Source organism: Xiphias gladius, unplaced genomic scaffold, assembly GCF_016859285.1.
Source record: "Xiphias gladius isolate SHS-SW01 ecotype Sanya breed wild unplaced genomic scaffold, ASM1685928v1 HiC_scaffold_1474, whole genome shotgun sequence".
In the NCBI taxonomy this organism is placed as follows: domain Eukaryota; kingdom Metazoa; phylum Chordata; class Actinopteri; order Istiophoriformes; family Xiphiidae; genus Xiphias; species Xiphias gladius.
The window spans coordinates 351,851-376,329 of NW_024401804.1; the positions used below are offsets into that span (position 1 = coordinate 351,851).

At 41.6% G+C, this 24,479-nt stretch overlaps 1 protein-coding gene across 1 annotated transcript in view; it reads right to left on the reverse strand.

Moving 5' to 3' along the window:
• dnaaf11 (dynein axonemal assembly factor 11) overlaps positions 1-24,479 on the reverse strand; it is a 40,512-nt gene that overhangs the window by 3,605 nt on the left and 12,428 nt on the right. The window contains exons 8-12 of the mRNA XM_040123046.1: positions 15,940-16,017; positions 13,019-13,084; positions 12,741-12,810; positions 9,533-9,628; positions 8,666-8,757 (exon numbers count right to left, since the gene is read on the reverse strand). Of these exons, the coding sequence (XP_039978980.1) occupies positions 8,666-8,757; positions 9,533-9,628; positions 12,741-12,810; positions 13,019-13,084; positions 15,940-16,017 (402 nt within the window). The remainder of the gene's footprint in view (positions 1-8,665; positions 8,758-9,532; positions 9,629-12,740; positions 12,811-13,018; positions 13,085-15,939; positions 16,018-24,479) is intronic.

Consider the following 24,479-nt stretch of genomic DNA (forward strand, 5'->3'; position numbering starts at 1 on the left):
GAGGAAATACTCACGTACCTCAAAATTTGAGCACTTAGTTACGTTCCATGACTTTTTCTTTAGAGCTGTATCTGACGTGACATTTACTTAATAACTTAAAAGTGTATCAAAAACGTAAATAAAACTACACAAAAAAAGGGGTTTAATTTAATTGGATAATTCATTACTGCAACAGCACAGAGACCTTGACCTTTGACCTTTTCACGCTAATAACCTTACTGCCAATTCCGCCTCTTTTAATATTTGTTGTATAGTATCAGTCTGTGGACTGGGCAAATGTGCTGATTTTCCAGGAGGAGCGTGGCAATTATAATTTGATCTCTGGCTCGGCAGCTGACAATAAACAGCAGCAGGATGCAGGAGGAGGAGCCACTTCATTACTCTCTGCATTCTGCCACTTGCTTATTGAGAGGGGAATTAAGCTGCCAGAGGACATATACTGTACGGAAAATCAGTGGTACCTTCAGTCCCATCTTCATCGCTGCAGTGAATTCACTCTGCAGCAGGAAAATTACCAGCTCGGCAGGAGAAAATGGGAAAGTAATTTAGACCATTTTCCTGCTGATAGAGAAGGAAGCGAGCCTATTTTTGGAATGGCTGTTTAATAAAATGTGATACGGTGTCCAAATAGCATTTTAACTGCTACTACAGCTTGTACTAGAGAAAAAAAAGAAAAAAAAAACCCCCTGAAAAACAGGACCACAAAAGAAGTCGAAGTCCCTCAACAACCCCCACAAACCAAAAGGAAAGTCTCTAAAAAATGTCTAAATTGTTTGGATTTTTCAGATTTTATTTATTGTTATAACTGGTACATTATATGTTTGAAAGCTGTACTTCTTCTATCTATCTATCTTCTTGAAACTTCCTCAAGAAGATAGAGCTGCAACTAACGATAATTTTCCTTATTGATTAATCTTCTGATTATTTCCTTGATTAATCGATTATCATTTAGTCTATAAAAAGTCAGAAATCAGTAAAAAAAAAAAAAAAAAAAAAAGTCTATTACAATTTCCTAAATCATGATCAAATGTCTTGGTTTGTCCAACCAACAGTCAAAAATATCCAGTTTACTGTGATCTGCAGGGAAAAGCAAATCCTCACGTCAGAGAAGTTGGAATTTGAGTTTTTGCTTAAAGATTCACCAAAGTGATTAAATAGCTGTCTCAGAGCGGTGTCTCCATGCTCCCTATAAGTAGAGCCAGATTACATAGTCCTTTTCTGGGCAGTTCCTACAAAATTATTAGGAAATTACAGGCCTGTAAAATCAAGAATTATTTTATTCCCAATACTGATGTATGATATACTGATAGTCGAAATCATTGATTTATTTAATTGACCTAAAGGTGGTTTAATTTAAATATAGAGTGCCTAAAGTACTGGAATCTAAACTAGAAAACACCAAAAACGTACAGAGTTGTGGAAGTTGTGGAAGTGGAAGTTCAGGCTGGTTCCAGGAGTATCTTTCCAAACAGAGGGGGCTCCTGGATAATTCAATAACCCTACAGGTTTATGTCCATCAGTTTTAATTATTACAACTTTTTTTCTGAGGAATCATGTTTTTTTTCTGTGAGTTTGGTAGGGTTAGTACCTATAAATACTACAATACCCATGAGCCTCTGTCTCTGTTGTTATGGCGAAGAACACAGTCGAGGTTGTAAATTAGAGCAGTAGCAAACTCAAAACAGTTGCACTATGGGGGAAAACACTGAGCCATAGCGGCCAAATTCATCCAAAACTGACCATGAGTGTGAAAGTGAATTCATTTAAGCTGCAGATTGTAAAAATCTGTTTTCTCTGCAAATAACAGAATCTAAAGTTCTGTGATGGGGTGTTTCTTACTGAAATGTATCTTGGGAGTCGCAGTTGACTTCAGTTGACCCTTAGTTTTATGTCCACAGGCTTGTACCCTTGACTTTTTTTAACCAAGGAACCAGATATTATCTAACACAGTGTTCAACCCGGGGGATGCATGTCGTAGAAGTGCTCCAGCCCTCAGTCACCTCACATTGTCTATAAAGAAAATGAACAGGACTTTCACTTCTAGAACCAGAGGCGCCTGAAATAACTCCTCCCATTCTGCAACTCTAGGTTTCACCAAATTCCCGGAAAAATTTCGAATGACATGACCATCGTCAGTGGCAGCAACAGCCCTGGCGACAGTGCAGGGTAAACTCAATGCTAACGTAAGAGCGGGTCTCATTGATATCTGCAGACACGTAACGATGACTAAGCCTTTATCATCGCTAAGCTCGCGTAGAGTAATCACTGTCAGTTAAGTCATGGGGATGGAATGGAATTGTAATCGGCTGCTGTAACAACATCAGGAGGTTCTGTTTAGAGTCTGCAGCCACCGATCCACAGAGGATCAGGTTTGGAGTGGATGTGATCTGACGTCACAGGTCTGATCTTAATCCCAGCTGCGCACATCAAGAGAAAAACCAGTCTAAACAAGTCACGTAGACTCAGAAAAGGTTGATGTCATCTTCAAAGTATTTTATCTTTGTAATCGAAAACTTTCACCAAAAGATGGCAGTTTGGCCAATTGGGTGACAGTATTTTCTAGACACGATGGATTCAACAGTTGTTTGCTGATCTAGAAACTGAAGAATTGCACCTTATTCTCTTGGTTTACTCACAGTGTTTATGTGGATAATAGCCTTAGTTTGTCTGCTACAGTGGATGAAGTTTCCTTTAACTCACAATAATATTAAGGAGATTTACAACATCTTGGAGCCTGGTCTAAGTTTAGCTCCAACACTCATCTTGGAAACAGGCAGGTAAAACTAATCGTCAGCACTTCCCTTATGCGAGATGGATGGAGTCATTAGTCCAGGGCTCCTCTACTAATGCCTTCCCTGGTTAGGAAGTTCAAAATGGCTCCCTGTAATAAGTCACCCAAGGCAAAGTCCCACTGGTCATTATATCTCACAGGTAATGAGGTCTGTGGACCGTCAACAGAGGAGCAGAGTCTCTGCCATTCACACCTTATTATCAGGCAGAGAACATGTTATAATGAGAGAGCCGCAGACTGATAACTGCGGATGGTGCAATAATGATAAAGTCATTTGTTATAAAGGTTGCAGCCTGGCTGATGCAGAGGTCAGGTGGAGGAGAAGGACGGGGGTCAGGGGTTTGACGGTGAACACAGCGTTTATTCTTTTGTAAACACCGACAATCAAATCAGTCCTGAGGGACACGATCAGTGGGTCAGTTTATTATGAGTAGACTCATGCATTATTACGACTTTACTGCAGAGGTTGCACGAGGGGGCCTTGTCTTTTTGTGGCCCTAACGAGGCTATGAGGAACCCCGAAAAAAATATACGAAGTTAATAGCTGAGATCTATGAGCTCAGTGGTATTAATAAAAAGAAGTACAGCTGAAACAATAAGTCAAAAATTTAAAATTAATTGACAATTGACAACAATTATTTGATAACTGATTCATCATTTCAGTCATTTACGAAGCAAAAATGCTGGTTCTAGTGTCACAGATGTGAGAATTTGCAGCTTTTCTTTGTCATATGTGATAGTTGAATGAAACTTTTGGAATTTTGGCCTGTTGGTTAGTTATCTGAAGAAGGTATCTATCTCTGTAACTGTGATGGGCATTTTTCACCGTTTTCTTACTTTTAATAGAGAGAACGGTTCATCAGATAAGTCGGAGCCCTGAAATGAAGTGTGACGGATCAAGAAACAGGAGCAGTCGGACAATCAGACTGGTTGGAAACAAACCTCAGAGAAAATTTAAGATGAACAGTCAAATTACAGCCCAAACTGTTCATTGTAAACGTCCATCACATTTTACAGACCCACCTCCTGCTTCAACTTGACTTACTGTTCTTACTGTAGATGTGTGCTCACAGTTTTCCTGTTCAGTGAGTGGATGACCTCCAAATGAAGTGGTTTAGATAATCTGGATTAACTGTTGGTTTGTTTCCAAACCTGTTTGATGGTCTGACTGTTCGTGTTTCGTGGGGCATAGGGCTTCTTCACAGTGATGCCACTGTGTTCCCAGAGCTACAAAAATAAGAACCATATTGTGTAAATTATCCCCTTAAAAATATCTTTGTGATACACTATGTGGATGTGTTGGCAATTCTTTCCGTTCCATATAGTACCAGGAGTCAAGTCATAAACTCTAATTCATCATCTGCAGATGGTCTCAAGCACACAGAGATCAAAGGTCACAGCAATGAGCAGTGCATGGCAATGAGCAGAAAGTACGAAACTTTTAGAGCATTGATACACTTTAGTGAGTACAGAATGGAGGGGTTGTTGTGTAACTGTTCAAAGAGAAGAAACAGGCATACATAGGAACTGTTCCATCACAGCTGCAGGGCCGAAGGCCGCCTGCCTGGCATCATTTTATCCCTAAAGGTCAACGGAGCAATCAGCGCATTCCATAGATTAGTATAAGTAGAGCATAAAAGGTAAATAGTAATACATTTTCCGTTACGAGGAACATATGGAAAGTCCAAGCTTCTAAACACCCTGAGTAATGCCTTCATTTGCACCTAAATGAGATGCAGCCCCCCAGAATTCTCTACCTCCAAATTAATTTATAGGGCTCATGAAAGCTGTTATGTGCTACGGAAAAATCGGGGAGTTTCTCTTTAAATATGCATGGGAGAAAAATGAACAGATTAACATTCCTCACAGGTCACTTGTACATACACACAAACTTGGGTCTTGAAATATTTTTGTATCTAATTTGCTGTTTGTTTTGAAAGGTTTTTACATGATCAGTCGATTAATAGATCGGTTGATCAACAGAAAACTAATTGCCAGTTATTTTCTAACATGCCCTAGTTCCAGCTTCCCAACTGTCAGGATTTGTTGCTTTTCTCAGTTTCTTTGTTTAGTAAATTGAATCTTTCAGTTGTTCACTGTTGGTCAGATAAAACAAAAAATTTGATGATGCCACTTTGGCTCTGGGAACTTGTAAAGGATATTTTTCAGTGTTTTCTGAAAATTTCTAAACTCAATGGTTGACGGATTATTTGCTTAATGGAATCACATTAATCATAATGAAAATAATTCTTGGTGCAGCCCTTGATCTTAAGGCTTTGAACACCAAGCTGCTCAGTCACTGCTGCAGGAAACACAATTTCACTGACTTAAATATAATAACACAATTGTTGCTTTGCAGTTGACCCTGACCTTTGACCTTTCAAAACCACTGGGGAGATAATCACAGAAGACATGGGCTGTGAGTTTTAGATGGTGTTTGAGAATCCATTTCACGATACAATTCACACATCGCCCTGCTGTGTGTCATCAGGCAAATACATTTCAAACCCCGTCATGCCATTCAGATCCACTTCCATCCATGCCAGAGGCTGAATGTAGGGTCTCTGGGTAAGCCTGGGGTTAAAGGTCGCCCCTAATCATGTCCAAATGACGCAATAACTCGGCAGCCAGCAGCGCTGCTCACCTGTCACCTTGCCGTGGTGAAGGAGCAGCTAAGCATTTTTATCGAATGTTTAATTTGAGGGTACAGGATTGCATTCGGGCTCTTTACTGTGTTTGATGGGGCCAGCTGAAGGACAAGAAGCGGTTCCCGGTCATAAAATGGTAATGATGATAGCGCGGTGGCGAGCGCACCTCCAGGCAAGGGGAGGAAACAGAGCTCAGTCAAACAGCAGTGCAGACTAATGTGGTCGTTAAGAGGTGAAGCTGCTCTGCTCTGAACCGACCTAAAGTAACCCTCACTGAGCCCGTCATCATGGTTCAGTCCGCTCTACCGAGGCAGAGGTCCTGTACGCTGGTGTTGAGTCACAACATCTAAAAAAACACAGGTGGGAAAATATGTCCCACAGTATATAAGTTCCTTTTGATAATTTCACGTGTTTCAAATGCAAGCTGAGTAGCCGGTGTGACAGATTTAAAAGTTAAAGAATCTTGTTTTGGCAAAATATGGACAATTTTTGAATGGTTTAGCCCATTTATTATAAATAAAACACACCATATATTCTCAAGTAGTGGCCATTTGAAAGTGATACAACGCTGAGCACGAAAGTTCATTCTCAACCTTGGAAATAGCGGTTTGCCACATTTCTAGTTTCCTCCACAGCTTAAAACAACTTACCCAACGCCATCTGCTGATGAAGACTGTGATGTGCAAGTGAAAGATCCAGAAAAGGCTAGTAAGTGGGCATTGAGTTACGATTATTTTGTTAAAAGACCATTTCCAAAGTCAAGAATGAACTTTCATCCTCACCTGGACCAAAGTGTATCTGCTCTAAATCCAGACTCTGAAGCAGGTAACCTGAATCTAACCTCCATCTGAAGACCTAAATACAGCAATTTAGGTTTTGCCTGAAGTGGATCTCCCTGAAAAACTCACATTGTGACTAATATGTAGTTACAGATCACACACTGTTGATATCAATATAAGATATGGGTCACATTCCAAAATAGTTATGAACCCTTATCCAAAAAAAAAAAAAAAAAAAAAAAAAATCAGATAACAGCAGCCACTGCATTTGGTGGTTTGAATGCCTGAAGCTAAATCTGAACCGTAGTGCAGTATATTGTAGAGTCCTTCTCCTCCCAGTGTGATGTTGCAGGTCTGGTCAAGGTTATCTGTGGCCGGTACATTGTCCTAAGCAGGGAGAGTGATATCATCAACACGGCTGATAAAATGAATCATGCCGAGCGTTTAATATACAACAGGTATCTGTAATTAGGACAACGGGGACCTGGAGAGCCAGAGGCATTTGAATGTGCGCGTATTCAACACAAAGCCAAACAAATACCAACACCACGGCCAACTGAGACCAACACTGGACTCCGATAAATTCATACAAACACACAGACCATCCAGCTGACTGCAGGCTACAGCTCTGCTTCTGGTCACTTTTTAAAAACTGATTATTTCTTACTATGCTATCATCTGTTACCACAATCGAAAGCCATAAAAATAGAAAAGTACTTGTAATAGCTGGCACAATGTCTACAGACATCTAGTTTCAAAATGACATATATTTACAGAGGATTGTAAGGTGTCTGTCACACCGGTAGTTTGGTTCAGTCGGTTCAAATCAAGGAAAACGTCACTGCTGCTTTTTATTTCTGGATAAAGTGACCACATATTTGAAATCTAAATGGTTAGTTTCTTGCTTGAAAAAATACCAAAACTTGATAAAATGAATTAATAGCCTTCCTAGGACAAAAATTGTAACAAATTTGAGCTGGGCTCAAACTCTCCACCATCAACACCGGTTCTGGGATACTTGGCTACCCCCAAGTCAGCTCCCAAAGCACCCCTGATAAAACAGACAGAGCAAGGACACCTCTGATTATTTGAGCCGTACTTGGCCAGATGCAGATTGGGACAGTACTTTGGCTGTGACTGAGGGTGTTTAACAAGTCCACAAGAACACAAGTACAGAAAAGAACGTGGATTGAGAAAGGCCTAAGGCCATGCTGCACAGAAGCAGGATGAAAACAAGGCATCTTGCACCACTTACGCGATGTTCTAACCAGGCCTGCAAAACCCAAGTGGGATAAAGTAAAAGGGTTCACAAACTGAATCCCTGTTTGGCTGCTACGGTAAAGAATATAACCAAGACATCCACCACTTGAGCAGACAGACTGTATTATGTTCAAGTACATCATATTGTCTTTGAGCCTGAACAAGGACTTCAAGTGTTTTTGTCACTGTCTATCCATGCCTCTGTCTTGCCACTTTTTCCTCCTTAACCACCTCCATCCACACCCACTTTGACACATCCATACAGACAAAAATAGTTCGAACACAGTAGGCTTTCATAGATTTTACATAAAATGAAAAGGCGCAGGTGTTTTGTTGTGCATCGTACAGTAATAGTTGCTGGCTCCAATGCCTTGAGAAGCAAATCACTCGTGTCTCATAGGAAACGTTTAGTGGCATTCGCAGCGTCTTCACTCTGAGCGAATGCACTTGTTGCTTCGCTAAACGAAGCTAGAGTTAGCTCACTTTGATGTTCCTTCTATTTGGATAAGGTGACATGACTGTGGCTTAGTTAAACAACAACATTTCAAGTGGCAGCAACTGAAAACGAAAAGCTCAATGCTACTTCACGTTGATTTACAAGCTACGTATTGTCAAGCAGGCTCCCGCATCGAGTGTAAGCGTGTCAGTGATTTGCCCAGGCGCAGCTTGCGGTGGTAACTCCAGGCAGGGAGTTCGATGGACACAACCAAACAGGCTAGCTGTGAAATCACGCTAAGAAATGAGAGGAAACCGCAAACCCCTGCCTCAAATTACATTTAAGAGGGAGAATTCAATTATATAAACAAAAGGCTGAGGAAACATATTATGTAAAACAAATTATAGTATATTCAATATACACTTGAACTTGTTTAATAGATAGAAAAAGCATGTCACAGTAAACATATTTGCACTATTGTATTTTTGGCTTCAGCCCCTCTGTGCTATTTTTTTCTATATCGTTGTTTTTTTATCATTTTGAGTAAAAATCTTGTTTAGTCCCGTTTAGATTTGTCATTTGTCAGGCTGCGGATGAAATATAAAACTGTTATATTTTTTGGAATGAGACTCAGAAGCAGGGGGTGAGTGCTGATGAAGCAAACATGTTGATTTTCCTTCCTGGTCACACTTTATAAGGACGCCTGTATTATCGGCTTTGCAGCTGCAGTGGGTGTAATGAAATCTTTTACCTTTTATGATCCTGAGGCGAGCTGCTGCGTCTGTTTTGACATGCTCTGGGTGGACGTGGGACGGTCTTTGTCACTTTGATTTCACCTTCAGCCTAAAAAGACACATCAGACGGAAAAACATGTTTACTGATATTCTTTGCAACAGCTTCTGCACTTTCATATCTGAGCTGTTTACTGGAGCCATATGGAGGATTAATAATGGCAGCTCTGACTCTGCGGTATCAGCACCTGTGTCTCTTTATAGACAATATAAAGAGTTCCTTCATTAAACCTCTGACAGCAAAATGCCTGATCCTCATTGGCAGGAGCAAAAAATTCACAGACAGCTGACAGCTAACAGGTCTGAAGTACCATCAGAGAAGTTGAAATTGAACAGATTTAAGGAAATTTCTCCAAAGTTTTCTTTAAAAAGATATTATAAGGTGTTGGGGTCAGGCTTCTGGATCATATTTCATCATGTGATTTCATTTCTTCTCTGACGCCGCCACCTACAGGATGCAAATTCTCACTTAACTCCAAAGATTTAGAGAAACAGCATGACAGCACAGCAAAACCGTTTCCTGGATAATTACACTACATGTTAGAATATAATAAGGCAAGCACATGACCTGGTTAAAAGTTCAGTCTGAGAGGGTTTTGCTATGAATGATAGTAATTTGATTTCTAAGTAACCTAAGGAGCCAAAGTAGCCTTCAACAAATTGAAAAAGTAATTGACAAAGACATCCTGAAAGAAAAAGAAAAAGCACTTTGGCTCCTGAAGGTTTGACATGTGCACAGCCACCAGCCTTTTAAAGTTTTTCTGTTGCAGTGTGCCATACCTGGCTCAGGTACATACACCTTTGATTTGATGTGTAACTGTACGTACCCTGGGCATGGTGAGGACCAGATGTCCGGTGGTTTGGGACCTCTGGGCTGTCGAGCTGTCGGGCTTCACTTCAGCAGGCAGAACCATCTGAAATATCTGCAGAGTGAATTATTCACAACTTTAATTAGCAAGATTAATGCGCTGATCTGGCACCGACGTTGTCCCAGTGTGTCAAATGACTTTAATCATTAGTGGGTCTTTTTATAGGTCCGCTTTGCAGAAAAGTCTTGGGAGAGTGACCAAAATAGCTCCGACTGAGAACATTGGCAATCCATCACTGGAACGAAACCCCATGCAGACCAAAATGATTCATTTTATGCCCACAAAACGGGCATAAAATTAGACTTTATATTCAATTTACTTTCATTTGACACTGAGGGGAGATTTAGGGGGAAACCATGCTAACAGCAGGAAGAGAGGAAGGAAAACTCCTCCGCAGACCCTGCAGCCGTCAGACGAGGCTGATGTGATATATATATACACACCTCACAGATGACTCCTCCAGTCAATTCCCCTTGCTGCTCTAAATGAGTTCATATTAAGAAGGCCTGAGTTGATGTATCACTGCGTAAATCACCCCACCCGTCCAATCAGGCTGACCCCTGGCATAAAACAACCATCCATAAATACACTAACGGCTTGCAGCAGAGCCGTGACATTCAGAACTCTGGCAACGAGGGCTGAAGAACTCCAAGCCGGCAGGGCTCTGTATTTCTAATTTGTATGCTGGAGGGTACAAACAGACAGAACAAAAAAAAATGACACCTCTTGGCTTTATATGTGGCCAAATAGATGTTTAATCAGGCTTAAAAGTCACTGTGGTCTGTGTGTGGGAGATTCAAATCCTCTGCACATCTCTCCGGTGCTGCAGAGGGAAATATGGTGGACTGGACAACTGGAGGTAAACCCCGTGGTTACGATGACATCCATGAACTGAGCCTCCCTCCACAATAAACCACAGTCAGACTTCAGCAGATCTCATGCAGGACTGGAAACGAACAACTGACACAAGATAAATGCTGCTCAGCTTCTGCTGACACTGAATCTTCCACTTTTGGCAGGAAAGTCAGATGATTGCAGGTTTTATTTTATTCTGAACATCCACGGTTTGGCTGATGAATTATGGGATTTGCCAGAGAGAAAGACAGCGTCTGTTCTGCCCCGGACAGCTACCATTCTTGGAAAAAAAGTTTACAGTTCAAGGCCAGGAAATGACTCCACAGCAGGTGTAATAAACTCTCTCCATAAATGTATCAGAATGTCAGAGTCGGAAACAGGTCCGATGATTCAGCAGCTTCTGACGGCCTTTTATTTGCTCTAAATCTGTCTCTTCATCCATCACACTTCCCTCTGCTCCCAACTCAGCAGCAAGCATCATCTTCATGAATTCAGAGCAGCCTGCAATCAGATGAATCCCTCCACACTGTTGACAAATCATTATATTAGGAGGCTGTTACAGGAGTGTTTGAAAACTTGGAGATGCAAGAGGAACGTTGAAACCTAATAAGAGGGACGATAAAAGAAGGAGTTTGAGCGATAAGAACTGCGTTTAACAGCTATTAAAATATCCAGTTGTGTTCCGACTGAACGCAAAGCTAGTTTTAAAGTCACCAAGATCGCAGATAAACACGATATAAAGACAACTGGATGTGACAAAAATAACACAGGTTCTTGGTTTACATGTTTAACGGTAGTTAAACATGTAAACAAAGGACTCGTGTTCCCCCTCCGTCGGGAGTACCCTCCCACGGATGTTACGTTTTGCAATTGTTTTGTTGACTTTGACGAGAACTTGTTTTGTATTTCTGCGTTGAACAAACATTTGTCGTGCAGCATGTTTTCCTGTCAAGCAGCATCATGTTGTTTTGTGATAATGACCGTCCCCCCCGGAAAGACAAGTAGATGTAATAAGGCATTGGTCTTTCAATGCAACGCTGTTGGTTTGGACCGACAGCTGGGCGTTAAAAAGCATGTAACGTCGACACCGGAGACCGCCGCTCACATCCTGCCTCTTTCCGACAGTCAACATCGGTTTCTTTCAGCGATAAAAGGAATCTTTGTCTAACCTTCAACAAGTTTTGGAAAAGCAATGACAAACACTTGTTTTGGACATTTAAGTAAAAGGACTGAGATGAATAGTTCTCAAGTGAGCAGAGTGAGGGTGACAGGAAGATGCCTTGTCACACATACGACATTAAAGCAGACGGTAAATACTGTCGCTGTGACTTTCTTGAGTGTGATGTTAACACTGGGATGTGTGCCTTCAACGGGTCTGGCTGACGCCCGCTGCTGCCACCGCCTGCAGTCTGGAGGACAAGATCTTTGACTTGTCAGCTGCATCAGCACCTCACAGTGAGAAACCAGAGCTGTACTGTTCTAGCCACACTGCATGTTAGGTGTTTCTGCGGATGTTAGAAACCAACAAAACCCTGGAGTAGTAGAAATATCATGCAAACTCACTTAAATACAGTGTGTGCAATGTCTCCTCAGCTCAGCGTTGACGTTAATCCTTCAATATTTGTGCTGATGTAGGCTAAAAGGTCATTGGTCCGAATCCCCCAAAAGTCTGGAAACACAAGTAAGAACTGTTTCCTTGCCAGCTACTGTCGCAGTGCCCTTGAGCTTCGCTGGCTGACAGTGGTGGTCCGAGGTTAAACTGGACAGCTTCCAGTGTGAATGTACAGGGAATGAGACCGAGCCTGCAGCTCTGAGGCCTTCTCCTTAAGAGAAAAGAAAACTCAACTCCTCTCTAAAGCATGTGAAAATGACATGGAAAAAATATTAAGGTTTATATGACTTTCCTGAAAGATTTTCTCTTGAGCAGATCTGAAATCAGAGGCACGAGGTGATTCTCTATAGGCTGAATTATGGCATAAAGGAGCATTGATTTTTCTTGGTTTCTAAGAATTTAATAGTCTTATACTCTGGAGGCCTTCATCAGAAATGAATCAGCGCAAACTGATTGTAAATATCTCTATGATGAAAAAAGTTTCAGGGCAACAGTCTGACCTATAAACTTAAAAAGCTGAGAAAGATTTAAGAAGTGTGTCTAAATCACTGCTGCTGCCCTTTAAAAATCCTGAGCTGATGCATTTCTAGGAAAGTTCAGAGGGGGTAGCCAAAACAGTATTGATGAAATTCTTAAAATGATGTGTTACCAAATCCTAAAGGTTATCATCCATTCTGGCTCTGAAAAGCTCCAGCATACCTTTCCTTTGACGTTGACTCTGGCGTACGTTGGCTGAACATCCACGTCGATCAGGGAGGTGTCCATGTGTCTGTGAGGGGAGAGAGGTGCCACAGGTACAGTTGTATCTGCAGTCTACACAAATCAGTTGTCCCGAGGGGGGGGGGGCCTCACAGTGCACATACACAAACAAATGTTTTGTTAAACAGGCGAGGCTGCTTAACATCGATTTCAAAACCCAGTAAATACATATTAAAATGATATTTATATAAATTAAGCTGCTGGGGCATCATTCCTACCTGTACACTGCCAAGTCTAAGACAATGGAGTTGTTTTCTTCGTCCTCAGTTAGAGAGAAATCCAGCCTGTAAATGCAGGAAGAGCAGAAGAATTCAGGCATTAAAATCAAAACTGGTCCAACTGTAGACCAACTAACACGGTTCCTTAAATATTCAAATACAAAAAAACAAAAAACTGCTGTCAGTGCCTACATACCCACGGAAACCTCAGCTGCTCACAGTGCAAACACGTAACTACCTCCAGTGCTTCCACTTTAATTTCAGCTTCTTTTCACTAAATCTACACTAATATTTCCACTACTTGAATCTCTTACTCTTCAACTGTTCAACTACTTTCAGTGTCTACAGTTTACCTGATTTTTAATTTTTCAACTGACAGTTCAACTGTCTGCTGACACTGAAACACCAGCTGCTTACAGAGCACACACTTCAACTATCCCCAGCACTTTAACGGACACTTCAACTACTTTCAGTGCTTGGATAAAAAATGAAAATTTAACTACCTACATGGTTTAAACTTGAAACTAAAATTTAACACTCTCAGAAAATACTTACGGTCGAACTTACACCAGCCCCTTTCAAGGATTCCCATTCAAATTCCCATTCAAAGAACTCACATTTTAAGGCAATTTAACTTGTTTAGTGTCTACGTGTGCAATTTTCAGCATAAACACACACACCTAAATTTTTCTTTTGAACATTTTAGCTTTTGTGGTTAACACATAAAAGTCTAGACAAAACTCTGCTGTGTCTTCTAGAAACCAAAAGTTTGGTGAACTGGAATGATTTAAAAATTTCCACAATCATTCTCTCTTCTTGTACTTTTCTTGCACTCCTGCTAAAAAAAATACAATACAACTTAAATATGTAGTCAAGTATGTGTGTATGTATTGAATATTATGTACACAGCTTCAGTTCTCTGACAGCTCTACCAAATTGTTGGCCATTGAGTCAGTTGATTCAGTAAATACATTTTCTTGTAAGACATATTGTGTTAGAGTAGCATCAATCTACAGAACATGACTTTACAAGCCTTTCGTGAAGGGACAGTAAAAAAAACGTTAACATTACTGATATGTTTCGACTGTTGTCACCCAGGCTGCAGTGAAGAATACTGTCCTGCCTTCCAGCTGATGTAAAGTGATGTATCCTATAAAGGATTCATTCCTGACCTGAGTGTATCCTCCGATCAGATTACAAACGAAATCAGCTGTGTTTTAAGGCCTAGACCCCCCTGGCCTTGCTCTGATTATGAACCTCTGGCTAATGGAGGGAGCCCAGGTTGGCCCACAGCTATCCGGTTGCCCCCCAACACGCTGCTGTAGCGCTCTGATGGCAGGAGAGCCAATCCAGCGCCGGAGATCAAAAATCGAAGGCTGCTAATAAAGCAATCCCACAGCAGCTGGTAGCTTTTTACTGGCCTCGCTGTCTGAGCAGTTTGACCAAGCGGAGAACGAGGTAATCGAGGGTCTAAAAGAAATGACATTGCAGATATGAAGGACTGTGAACGGAAACTGAAAAATCAAATTGAAGCAGTTGATTGGATGTGTTTTGTTGATCTGGCTGAACAACACTAGAACCAATTATGTTGCTTTCTGCTGTGTTCGCTGCTGTGGCTGAGTGGATGGTTGATCTCCCTCACAGGGAAATGTCTGTGGCTGCGGGAGTCAATGCTTTACAAACCGTTTTAAGAAATCTCACGTATGAATTTATTTGTCGGCTTAATGACTCTGAGATTTCAATTGTCCTGGGCTCGCTAACAATCCCAGCTGCGGAGACACCGGTACGGTTGTCTCTTTGTAGGACATTGATTCATATCCTTTTCAAACCATTTTTTTCTTATTTTGCTTTTGTGTGTAATTTATTCTATGTAGTGTCTTGTCTTTTATCTGGACTCTGACTCCGTATTATTATGTATAAACAGTCAGGGCTTGTACAGACCCAGCTACACTGTGTGCACTGTTCAGATGTCGTGATCTCATTACCACAAAAATGTGTTCTCAATATTGAACCGCAATTCAACCACACCCTCAGTGGCTGAATTCTGCTGAGTAACATTTCACTGGTAAAGTACAATTAAAAGAAAAAAATCTCTCTCTTTCACACCTTGGGTCTTGGTTACTTTGTTTTGGCCAACACTTTTATTTGTTATGATGACGTGACAACGCGGGACATTGCTAGACACATGTTTACCACCAAGTCCGGTAAAGAGGGCAAAAGGAGTGGTCAAATCAGACAGTAAAGAAATGCAGAATTTAACCAGATTGTCCAGATCATTTGGAGTGAAAGGAATTGTGCGGCATATTGTCAATCTCATGCCTGTGTCTAAGGTACGAAAGCTTTGAGTCCGGATGTAGTCAACGTAGCTCAGCATAAAGACTGGACGCAGGGGGAAACCGTAAGCCTGGTTCTCTGAAACAACACATCTGAAGCTCACTAGTTAACTCAGTGTATCTCATTTGTTTAATCTGTGCAGAAATGTAAAAAAATGACAATTTGTATAATGTGTTGGAACTATTTCTTTACAAGCAACAGACAGGCGCAGCGATTTCCTCAAATCTTATCGTCACAGTGATGGTTGCCAGGTTTGGCACAGTTGTCCCTGTATAGAGGCCAAAACCTATCCTCACCAACCATAACTGGCAACACATGCCACAGCCAGAGATGCTGGGAAGAAGTGTTATAAATAAATGTTAGGAATAATTGAGTTTAACTGAGGATGTCGCGTTGTTGTTTGTGTGGCTATCATGTTTGATACAAGTTTTACAGTCTCCACATCAGCAGATCTCAGCAGTAAAGAGACAGGAATGGTGGCAAAAACTACAAAAAAACCCCAAAAAAAACCTAGTTTGTGAAATAATGTTTAACTACTTTAAAATGGACAATCTTTTCTGATAGAAAATGTGTGTCTCGGTTCATACTTGGGCTCGTTGACATTCATGACTCGTCCATCGGCAGTGATCAGGGTCCTTGGGGGCTTCGGTTTCTTCTCTCTCTCCCTGCGGGGAAACAGCACAGCGTGAGTGGAGAACAGGCTGTACAGTGTGTATGTGTGTGTGTGTGTGTGTGTGTGTGAAGGGTGGACTCTCAGACGACAGTAGCAGAGTTATGGGATCTGTGGGGTGAAGGAGAGAACCACCTCTCCCTCCAGGAGCATCCATAAAGACAGAGGCAACAGATATTGTGCAGTGGAGGGTGTTACTGTAGGACAAACACACACAATTTAAAGCCACATACAGGGAATTCCACCTCTAAAGCAGATTTCAAAAAGATAACTTAACATTTTCAAACAAACATTTTAAATACATCTAAGTTTGCAAAATTTTGTTTGGAAATGAGGAAAAGGGAAAGTAAATTTGGACGGAAGCGTTTACATGAATCTGCCTACAGAATATGAGTTAATGTCACCTTTTCATTTCTATTGGCTCACACCAGACATAAACAGAGAAATTTTCATTCTTCTCGGGAGAAAATTAAGAGGTTATGCATCTAGTTCGAGCCCATGAGGCCAAAATGTAGGAAGATTATTGCCGGTTGGTGGTTTCTGAAGAAACCTCTGCGTGTCCAACAGAAATAACCCCTATTTATAAGGACCTTCACTTTGCATCTAGGGTTAATGAGCCTCCCCGTTTATACGTTTATACGGTGCAGATCATTGCGGATTATTTCTAAAATTAATCAAAAACAATAATTCAAAAGAAATGTGCAGATTTAGAAATTGTTACTTGGCAATGAAAAGATGATGTCCCTTGTTCTTCTCAAAGCTCTGACTGGTCAATTGTTTTCCCAACTGGGAAAAGTCTGAAAGGTCTGAGATGCGGATGTAGACTCAGAGGATACGGTCCAGGTTACGGTCATACACTGGCAGCTAAAGTTGTTGCCTAAAGCAGTGGTTCCACACCTTTTTGGCTTGTGACCCATTACAAAATGAAACCTTACATGCAACACACGCCAGCCAGGTCACAGGCTGTCCCGTCAACTGACACCCACGCAACATACAAGACACATCACACCGAGGAACGGTGGCGAGATACAGTGTATTAACTGAGGGGGTGACTGTGGTAAAATTGGTGGTTTTCTGGAGAGTTGACAAGTATCCACTCTGGGAAATAGGACAGCGGTGTATCCCAGCAAGCCGACACATGTCAGGATGCAACTGGTTTGTGTCGCCTTCAACTGTAGCCCATTGTTATAATTTATGGCTTTAACCATGTGTCGTTTTTTTCCTCAGATTGTTTCACAAGAGGTGAGAGTATCAATCACTTCACAAGCTAAGAAAAAATAAAAAAATAAAGTAAGGTCATAAAAAAACATAATTGCAATTTTAACAGAAATATTTTTTTCTCTTTGTTATCACTTTAAACTTTAAATCTTGGGGTAAGTCCCTCAGTTGGGAACCACTTGCCTCAACTCAATGTAGCTTTGATAAAATCCTAAATGAGTGGCTAAAAGAAAATGATCATAAAGATAAAAATGTATAAAACTCCTGTTGATGGACCTAAATCACTCATTTTGTGTATTTTAATACCGAAGCCACCCAGAGCCTTTTCCTACAGACCCCCGCCTCTTAGACAAATGCTTTACTGTATTCTCATTACGATCTGCTGTGTCTGCTCTATCTGCCAGTCACTCCACTAGCCACACGAAGCAGGCCGTAAAACAAGCACAGGGGAACACACACTGCCCATACGTCCATGTATTAAGCTCACCGAGCAGCAGATGAATGAGTCGGCGGTCAAGGCGGGCGAGTGTTTAGCGCTCTGTGGAGGGTCAGCCATCACAACCTCTGCAGCTGTACGTCAGCCACCGAGAGGACGAGAGTGACAGCGCGTTTGAAGAGCCTTCCATCTGCTGAACTTAGGGATGTTAAGATCATGTCTTTATCACCAGAGTGGTGGGCTGCAGAGGGGCCTGTAATGAGTTTAAGTGGTGCCGATGGGTTAGACGAGGCACTAACACACCATCACCAGTGTGGTCATCTATTTTAGAGTCACGCAGTCAGTCAAACAGGGAGGCGAAAGCAGGGCTACCATGTCCAGTGCAATACACAACCTTCTTCAGTTCAGTATGCCCAATGATTACTTAGTAGCTTGGGGTCTTTTGTAGTAGCAAGGGAGGATTATTGATATATTCAAATTTGCAGCGTCTTTTACTTATTGCCCATGAGCTAAAATTTGAGTTCCGTTGTTTCCAAAGAAAAAATCGGGACCAATAAGCTGACATTTAATGTTTACATTCTTTTTAAATAAATGACAAACAACATGTTAACATCTTCAGTGCTTTGGGTTTCCCTGCTGTACTGAAAATGTACTGAAACGTGACTCCAGGACTGAGGTTTATCTGGTAAACATGCAGAATTTCAGGCTCTGTCTCAGTTGACAGATTTTTTGTTCACCTGCATCTGTCATTAAGACTCCATGGTGTGCAAGGACATTGTTGAAGGTTTTGTGTGTTTAAAATTAGGGATGGGTCCCAAGGACCGGTCTTAAATTGGTACTGGTCTGAAGTCTAATACTGATAAGCTGCTGCAGCAGCCAGTACTGCTATCGCTACTTGAAACTCATCCCTTCATTCATTTATTTATTTACCGCTCTACATTTTCAGTTTGCCTGCTGTTAAATTAACTTTTCCACAATGTGAGGCCATTCACTGGTGATGGTGAGGGGTACGTCATGGTCGTGTTTATATTCTATGGACTACAGACATGTGACAAGTCTCTGAAGAGAAGGCTAACTTAACCAAGTGAAAGAAAACTCGGCTAACGCTGCATTTGGAACAGTTGTTGTGTGAGTGTAACACTGTACCTAATTGGTCAATATGCTATATATTTGTGGTGTTTTGGATTTTTGGAGATTTGCCTTGAGCTGGCAAACATTGCTGATGCCCAGAAAAACACAATAAGTTAACCTCTCTCAGATTTATCCGTCGATCCCTTGTGGGATCCACACCCCCAGGCTCTGAACCACTGCTGTAAAGATTATTGGAATAAAGTTACAGGCTAACATGTGAGATTTTGAGGTAGAATTTACAAACCCTGTTGTGTACAGGAAACTGTAGCTGGTGCTATATACTGCAGATGCTTCCATATGGGGGCCAAGGGGTCACTGAACAGTTTAAAGATGAGAACGGTATAAATCATACGCTCTGGCCTTCACAGTCACCAGATCTCAACCCAGCTGAACATCTATGGGAGATTTTGGAACGACGTGTTAGACAGCGCTCTTCACCGCCATCATCAAAACACTAACTGAGGAAATATCTTCTGGAGGGATGCTGTTGGTCCCTCGCGTTTCATACAACTGGAGAATTCATGACAGGGACCACTGAAGCTGCAGTGGAAGCTGGTGATGAAACAAGACCCTACTAACACACTTTATGTTGACTTTTCCTTTATTTTGTCACCCATCTGTGCTTCACTACTTTAGCAGCCAGCTGATGGAGGAGGACTACAAATGATGCACACGGGACATCAACTGGAGTCCATTTACAGCCAAAAAACATTACGACAATTTGCTGACAGTTTGGTCGTATCCCCAGTGTAGTTTCACCGTGTATAGTACTTGTGGACACAGTCAGAGATAGTGTGTGTGTTGGGGATGAGTCGGGGTGAGACAGAGGGCAAGTATCAAATTCAAAAGATCAAAACGAAAGGAGCGTCTCCATCACTCTGCCTCCCGGTTCAAATGGCAGCTTTTCCTCTACCTCCGTCTCATCCAGTGCCATATACTGTTGACTTGTCAAGGTCACAGTGTGGCTCGCTGCAGTATAAAATCCTGTTCTGTTGCTTTTTTTTTTTTTTTTTTAAACGGGGTGTGATGGGGCATCTATCAAGCAGCTGAGTCATGGAGACATCAGTGGTGACAGCTCCACTGCTGGTTCCTGTGGAGTCCAGAGGTGAGGACGATCTGTTCAGACAGCTTCAGTTAGCCATGATCAAGTCTGCAGAGAGGGAGAAGTCTTAATCACTACCGGAGAGAGAGAGTGAAAGAGCTACAGTCGCTGCACAGAGGCGTTGCAGAACGTAGCAGGTAGCAGAGCGCCCTCTGAGAAGCCTCTGTTTGGTGGTGTATTACAGTGATGAACTAACATCTTCTGGTTCCAGCTTCTCCGATGTGACAATGTGCTGCCTTTCTTGGTTTCATATCCTTGTACACTGCATATCTTTGGGTTGGGGATTGTTGATTTGAAGAATAGGGAAGTATTAGTGTGCTTAGACTAAACAATCACTCGATTCATGAAAAAAATATTCCTTGAAGGTGAAAGTTTATTCTTAACCTTGGAAACAAGTAGTTTGACAAAAATATTCTTAGATCAAGGTTCAGTTACAAGCTTTTTCTGCAGCTCTCAACTGCACCACAGTTGATCAATGGACAAGAGGAGTCCCTGGTAGTGATAAACCTGCAGAGAGTTATCAGCTGAATCTGCAGCTCCCCGTGGGCTCTACACAGCTTTATAGTGAGTTTCAGCTCATTGTTTATCTGTCCAGATCACGACTTTACTGTTCTGGTTGACTCTCGCTGCTCTCACAGCGTCGTTTTCAGCCTGCAGCAGGCAGCTTTAAAAAAAACAACAAAAAAACAGCTGTGAAAAGCCACTGTCCACTACCTGCTTAGCAGCAAACAGCATTCATCAGGTTGACACCAACACCACTCCAGATGAAGGATCGTGTCGCTTTGTCACTGCCGGATGTGGAAAGTAGCAGCTGTTCGCTAACAGGTTCATCACATCAGCTTAAAAGAGGATGTGTTCACTACTTGTTTCCACTGACACACTTCTCCATTTTGTCAGAAATTACAATCAATCATCGGATTATTTTAATAAAGAAAATAATAATTTGCCGCAGCTCTAAAGGTACTTTCAGACGGTGAGTTGTTGCCGCCACCGCCTCCTTTGTTACCAGTGTTTACAAGGTCAGCAGCAACAGTAAGGAGAGGGAGGGCGGCTGCCGCTGTCAAGATCTCGCACAGTTATCTGCTGCTGAGTTGAAGATGCTTGAAATCTTTACCGCTTGCAGCTGTGACTTACTGTGTGACCACAGCAACCACAGACACTATAGAGAAGAAAACTGGGTTCTGAGTTATACACCTCTTCACCAACAGTGAACAAGCGTCCAAAGTACCAAAAACAGATTTGAAGATATAACATCTCCATGTTTGAGCCAAAAAAATGTCCATGATTTAGTCAGCTAAACTCGCTATATTTATTGCGTCATAATACTAACATTTTTATCTATTCTAAGCTACAACAAGTTCTATTTAGCTACGTGAGGATGAGCCTAGAGTAGGTGTTTAGCAGTGACTTGTAGCATATGGTACAGGTTATTAGGATCAGAGGTACCCGGGAGCCGTGGAGGCTGAACTGCGCCCTGCTGTCGCCCAATCAAAAAACAGAACTGTGACATCGCGGGGCGGTAGACACAGCAGTTACTGCTCACTGTCTGAAAGTGCCTTGATAATGATGTAAGGTCTTTATTTATTAGTGAAATAAAGAGTTGTTTCACACGAATATGTAAAAAACTTTTTTTTTTAGTTCGTCTTTAATCTCAACTGCAACTGGGTTATTGGAAATATTTGAGACTTTGCTTTGATAATGTGTTATCATTCATAGTTTAAACAGCCTGTGTCACTTTGTAAAGTGTGTGTCTCATTTAAACCCAAGCCATTTCATTTCCACATTCAACAACACACCACGTGTTATCTCATGCAGAGAAGCCTTCATACAAATCTCCCCCATCCATCTCATCCATGCGTGTCAATTAACTACATCCATTTATCAGCCTGTCAGTTTCCCTCGACCTCAGACCTTGATGGTGTTTTTAAGTTCAGTGCTACAGACCGCAGGTTGGATCTGCTGTTCGTCTCGCGTTATCCTTCCTCTCAGAGGAACAGAGCAGCCATTAAACTCAGAAACTCCTGGCTGACCTTATCACAGAATCCACCTCAGGAGCAGGAAATTCATCTTTCCTGACAATCCAGTGACGGCACGACTGCATGCATCAAGTCAGCGCGCTCTGACAGCCGCACACAGGGAAACGATAAAAACGGCAACACCATATCACCCCGATTTTATGCTTGGACAGCATGCAGGCCTGGGATGTTTTTGTAATATGGATTAGGAAGCCAACTGTCACCAGTTGACGTCTCAGCCATCACACTGGGTTTCTTCAAATCAAGCTTATCCAGAGGTATAACCTGACGTCCTATCAATAGAAAGGGGTTTTATTGTGGTTCTTAGTGAGTTGTTTCTGCTGTTTCATTTCAAGCAGAGACTCCTGGTGAATTTCAAATAAAGGAGGTTGAATGAAGCATTTCCTGTGCATGTTAATTACAAAAATCCCATACAGGGACAGATTGCACTTCTCTTGAGGAGTCCTAAACACAAAGAAGGTATGCCACATGCAAATCACATGATGAATGGAGTGTTACAACTGGCACATCCCTCCGCAGAATGCAGGGATAGATACGCAGCAGCAGAAGACTGACGGCTGATTTAGCTAATCTCACAAAAACACTATGTGCGCAGGCCGGAAAAATACAGTGAGATACCTTCAGGCTAATAGAAAGAGTTTCCTGTGGGCATGAGATTAAGCAGCAGTGGGAGCACTAACAGCGGGGTAATTCTATAGTATCTGCCAAACACTACTCAGCTGTTTGTGACTATGTGGCTGGAGGGGCCATGAAAACTAAATGCTGTGAGTCGGTGCCGTTTCCACGGGTCACTGGGGTGAGGGGAGGAACAGATGGAGTAAAAAAAGCTTTTCCTAGGATAGAAAAATGAAAAAGTCACACCTCGCTTTATAAACAAAAAAAAACTAAGAACAGCAACAGCAGAAAAGAAGAAATTCTGCTGCTAACTTTTGCAGTCTGTTTGATCAAGACTGAGCTTATTAAGATGCTTTATTCGATTTCAACTTTGATCCTCTGGGGCTTCATGTGTCCAATTCTTGAGTCAAACATATTAATCCCTTCAGGTTCCTGTTGTGCACTATGGACTCATACTGCATTAACATCGGGACGGACGGTAGCGATGGGAGGGATTCCCATGTTTATGACTCGTGGGTGTTCGGGACATTGGGCAACGTAAGACAGTTGTATGACTGCAGAGTTGAATACGTGAGGGTTGAAAAATAACTTAAAACTAAATCCACTTTTTGAGTTAATAAATTAAATGTATAGTCACTTACTGCTATGCTGTCAATTGATCCTGGTCCCAGTCTATAGTGCTCATTGCAACAGTAGTTATTTGGCCTTTTTCAGAAAAAAATGAAGTAATTCTGTCCTCTAGACTAAAAAAGAAAAAAAAAGCTACAAGTGGGTGTTAAGTTGCCTTTTAAAAATACTGTGCATTGATGATATGGCACTATATCCACTACAGTAAGGTTTAATTACCTTGACCAAGGGACTCTGGGTGAAGTGCAGCTTCCATAATAATGTAGCACTTCAGTCATATCAACGCTAAGTCATATACATTTGAAGTTTTCCAGTCATAATTTGCAATTTAATTTGAACAATATTTGCTGGGGATGCACTGATCCAGCTTTTTCTCTCCCATCACTGATTTCATTACCTCAACTCAGGGTATCTGCTGAAATTAAGAACTGATTTAATGTGTTCCCTTTTCCCCAAATTTAAACCTGCAATAATTGATTATGTGGCCACTCGGGGGCAGCAGATACACGCTCTGAAAGAAATACTGAACACATACCATCACCTTTTAACTTGTTAGTAAACAGTTTCCTATTTACACATCCAGCAGTTACAGAGCAACATGATCCTTCATCTGGATCTGGTGTTTGTGTCACCTGATGAATCTAAGTACAGTACTCCCTCTCTTTTAGCTCTGGTTTTGGTCTCCACCAGCTCCTGAGGGAAATCTCTCGCTCTTTAGCTGCTAAATGCTCCCCTGTGTTCACCAGCTGGTCTCTGACTGTGTCTGTCGGCTGTTTGGGCTGTTTGCTGCTCAGCAGGTAGTGGACAGTGGCTTTTTACAGCTGTTTTTTTTTTTTTTTTTTTTTTTTTTTAAACATCTGCCTGCTGCGGCTGAAAACAACACTATGAGAGCATTGAGAGTGAACCAGCGCAGTCAACAGATAAACAATGAGCTGAAACTCACTTTAAAGCTCCGTGAAGCCGAGGGGAGCTGCAGATTCAGCTGATAATCCTCTGTAGGCTCATCACGAGCAACGCCTCACACACTGTTATTTGATAAATTGTTATGATAAAAATACAGATTATAGCCACTTTAAAATCTGTATTGCTAACACGGAACTCATCTGAATCATTGTTATGGATGATATCATGAGGCCAGGTATTGTTGTGTTACTTAAAATGAGTATGGTGTGACTGAATGAATATAAACGAAAGCTGAAACAGTGATTTTTTATATTGATATTAACAAAGAAAATGTATTTAATGTGGACCAATCAAATCATGGCTGATACCTGATCCGCTTAATAAGTGAT